Source organism: Sinocyclocheilus rhinocerous, unplaced genomic scaffold (assembly GCF_001515625.1).
Source record: "Sinocyclocheilus rhinocerous isolate Xijiao unplaced genomic scaffold, SAMN03320098_v1.1 scaffold5625, whole genome shotgun sequence".
NCBI classification, from domain to species: Eukaryota; Metazoa; Chordata; class Actinopteri; order Cypriniformes; family Cyprinidae; genus Sinocyclocheilus; species Sinocyclocheilus rhinocerous.
This window is the reverse complement of record NW_015639060.1, coordinates 12,054-15,471: the sequence shown is the minus strand read 5'-3', so window position 1 is coordinate 15,471 and position 3,418 is coordinate 12,054. Positions and strand designations below refer to the sequence as shown.

The 3,418-nt window shown below is 39.0% G+C and overlaps 1 protein-coding gene across 1 annotated transcript in view; it reads right to left on the bottom strand.

The window, feature by feature from the left end:
• LOC107750988 (solute carrier family 22 member 4-like) overlaps positions 1–3,004 on the bottom strand; it is a 15,721-nt gene extending 12,717 nt beyond the window's left edge. Inside the window, exon 1 of the mRNA XM_016566556.1 lies at positions 2,828–3,004. Within this exon, the coding sequence (XP_016422042.1) occupies positions 2,828–2,983 (156 nt within the window). The 5' untranslated portion in view covers positions 2,984–3,004. The remainder of the gene's footprint in view (positions 1–2,827) is intronic.
• Between the last annotated feature and the right edge of the window lie 414 nt (positions 3,005–3,418).

The window sequence follows — 3,418 nt, the reverse complement described above, 5'->3', positions numbered from 1 at the left end:
ACAACATCCTCAGATTCTTTTTCTTTTGTTTTTACTGTGTGTAAATTTGTTATAAACGTGACACATACATTAAATGTTTAAATATCTGTTACATATATGGTACTGCTTATATTATTTCACCATCTGTACACAAATGTAAGTAGTGAATGCGTGTGTCTGTGGGTGGGGCTGTGTCGTGTGGTAATGTGGGCCGATGTGGCTACAGTGCCAGGGCTGAATTTTTGTCCTTTTATACAGTATAAATAAATATTTAAAAGTTTAATGTTTGTATTATGGGATCAAACTAAGCACCATATTTCACATGATGCCTATTAAGTTAAATAACTGATTTGTGTCATGTGCTTTAAATAGAATTTTCCTGGTGTTTTGGCAAATATTACAACCTGACTAACTTCTCAATCTTTTTCTTTTCAGGATAAAAGTGAAGAAGCTGGAAGTTTAGTTTGGTGTTTTGATGTCCAATTATTAATTTTAATACGCATTCATTGTATAGAGATGCTGGAACCTACCTATTGCTGAGATCCTGGATTGCTGGCCTGGTTTAAAATGGAGTCAAAGGTAAAAATATTTTTCTTAGCACACTTGAAAATGTTTTATATTTAAAGGGATAGTTCACCCAAAAATGAAAATTCTGTAATTAATTCCTCACCCTCATGTCGTTCCAAACCCGTAAAACCTTTGTTCATCTTCAAAACACAGATATTTTTAATGAAATCCGAGAGCTTTCTAACCCTGCATAGACGGCAACGTAACTGAAATGTTGCCAGGCACAGAAATGTAGTAAGGACATCGGTAAAATACTGCTCGGAGCCGTGTTTACAAGCAGAGGAATGCACATGCATGTGTTGCGGTACTCTCTATAAGGGCGGAGGACAGTGACTTGGAGAAGACTGTAGAATAAGGTCGTGATTTTTGTTTTCTTTGCACACAAAAAGTGTTCTCGTAGCTTAAAATTACGGTTGAACCACTGATGTCACATGGACATCTGGGCCTGGGAATATTTCAGTTAAGTTGCTGTCTATGGAGGGTCAGAAAACTTTCTGATTTTATAAAAAATATCTTAATTTGTGTTCCGAAGATGAACGAAGGTCTTACTGGTTTGGAACGACATGAGGGTGAGTAATTAATGACAGGATTTTTGGGTGAACTATCCCTTTAAAGTAATAGTTTGCCCAGAAATGAACATTTGCCATTAATTTACTCTCTCTAGCCATGCAAGAAGTAGCAGATGTTCTTTCTTCAGTAGAACAAAAGATAATTTTTAGCTGACCTCATGGTCTTTGGTGATTCATAAAATGCAGCTCAACGGATGCCGTCACTTTGCGAGTCAAAACAAGCAACACAAAATTAATACCCGTGGTGGCACAGAAATCTTGAGCTCCAGACTCCTGGTCGTAGTGTTATAATGTGTTGTCTGTTGACTTGAATTTTATGAATCACCAAAGACCACGAATTCAGTTAAAAATCATCTTTAGTGTTCTACTAAAGAAAGTAGCCTACATCTTGGTTGGCCGAAGGATGAGTAAACTGACAGCAAATGTTAATTTTTGGTTCTTTTTCAGTGTGTCAGGTTTATACTTGTAGCTGTAGTTGACAGTCGAAGTTCAAAATGTGTTATTTTGCAGTATTTTTTTTTTAAACAGTACACTGTACATATATCTTGGCTTAATCGCTTATTAATTTGTGCAGATCTGCTCCGAGTTTCTCAAAATTATGAACGTCAACCTGAAGAACCAGAAATAAAGTTGATCCCACAGAAAAAGTGTCTGAAGTACTGAGTCAGCTTTTCAGGATATGTGACACTTCAGGTCAGTGGTTACACTTCTTAATGGCTGATAAAGAAACTACAGTTGATTTCTGTTGTATTGTCATACACACCGATGTCTTAGGGTGATGCATAGTATTGTGTGGTTGTGTGGATTAGATTCCATGTTAATGGAAGTACAGGGCACACGACCAATCTAAAGTATTCCCTGATCTTCGCTTGATCAGATTCTTGAAGTACGCTTAGATAAAAAGGGTGTGTTGTCTACGCTATACAGGCTGATCTCCTCCATCTCCACTTCCTCTCTCTCTTTTATTAAACAACGATGGGCCTCACATTTGATGACGAGACTTGGAACCAGATCCTGTCCCGTGTTCATACCTCCTCTATTTGTGCACGTCATAGTCTTATCCAATTAAAATGTATTCACTGATTTTACTGGACAAAAGTGAGGTTGGCAAAAATCAAGCCTGGTATTGATCCTCTCTGTCAACCTAAGCATTAAGATGTTATTATGATCGTGGCCTGAATCTGGTTCGGAGTGTGTGATTATATGTGTGGATACTTGCGTATGTATATGTATATACTTTAAAGCTGTAAGGTTTTGTATGTGGAGGTATATGCATACATTTGATAAATGGTCGAAATGTCTAAACTTTAATGCTCCAACATATTTTCTATACTCGAGACATTAGGCTTGACATTCTTTGTTTTACAATATATATCGAATTTTTATTTTTTATGTTTTATTTAGTTTGTTTAATTCTACTTTTTTTTTCTCTCGCTGGGGGAAATTTTTTTTTTTTCACGATTCTCCTGTATCTGTATCCTGTTATTATTGTAAAAGTTCAATAAACAGATTTAAAATAAATAAATAAAATAATACTTCCGCTTATTTAATGTTATTGGACTGAGTATTTAACAAAATATTGAACGCACTTTTTCATTTGTCTGAATGATCATCTACAGACCTCTCCATAGCTTTATCTCAAGAAGCATTAGGGCAGTTAGACATTAGATTGTAGAGCGACAGTACATCAGCACGCAAACAACACGACTCACCTCTGTCACTGTTGTAGACTCGTAAACCTCTTTACTGTAGTTCCAGCCGTTCACACAGGACTCGACCTCGATCTCACTGACATTGACATCCACATTTGGGGTGTAGTCCCACAAGGACACTGATAACACCACGCAGCCACAACAAGCACTGCTCATGGAAACTATACTGGCTGAGCCCAGCCCACAGAGCTCATCACAGACTGTGACGCATCAGAACAGCTCCAAGACTCAGCACCCAAGGAAGACTTTCTGGAAAACAGCCAGGGAAGCCAGGACAACATATTTCAGCCACCGGAAGCACCAGAGCCACAGCCCCACTCACCAGACACATTATCCCTCTCTCCAGCATCTCCACTTCTAAGCTTCTCACAGAAAATGGAGGAACTGGTTTATGCTGGGACCAGACTCTCCCACTCTTTTGCTGCAAGCCCCCAGATATCAACTAAAAAACGGTGGGCCCCACAACCACCAAAGCCTGTGGGCCCAGCTCGTCTTCCTCCTCCTGTGAGAGCTCTCCGGCCGCTGCCACAGCGCCAGGGCCCAAACCCTCCATCTGCTGTAGGTGAACCAAAAACAACTGATAACAGCTCT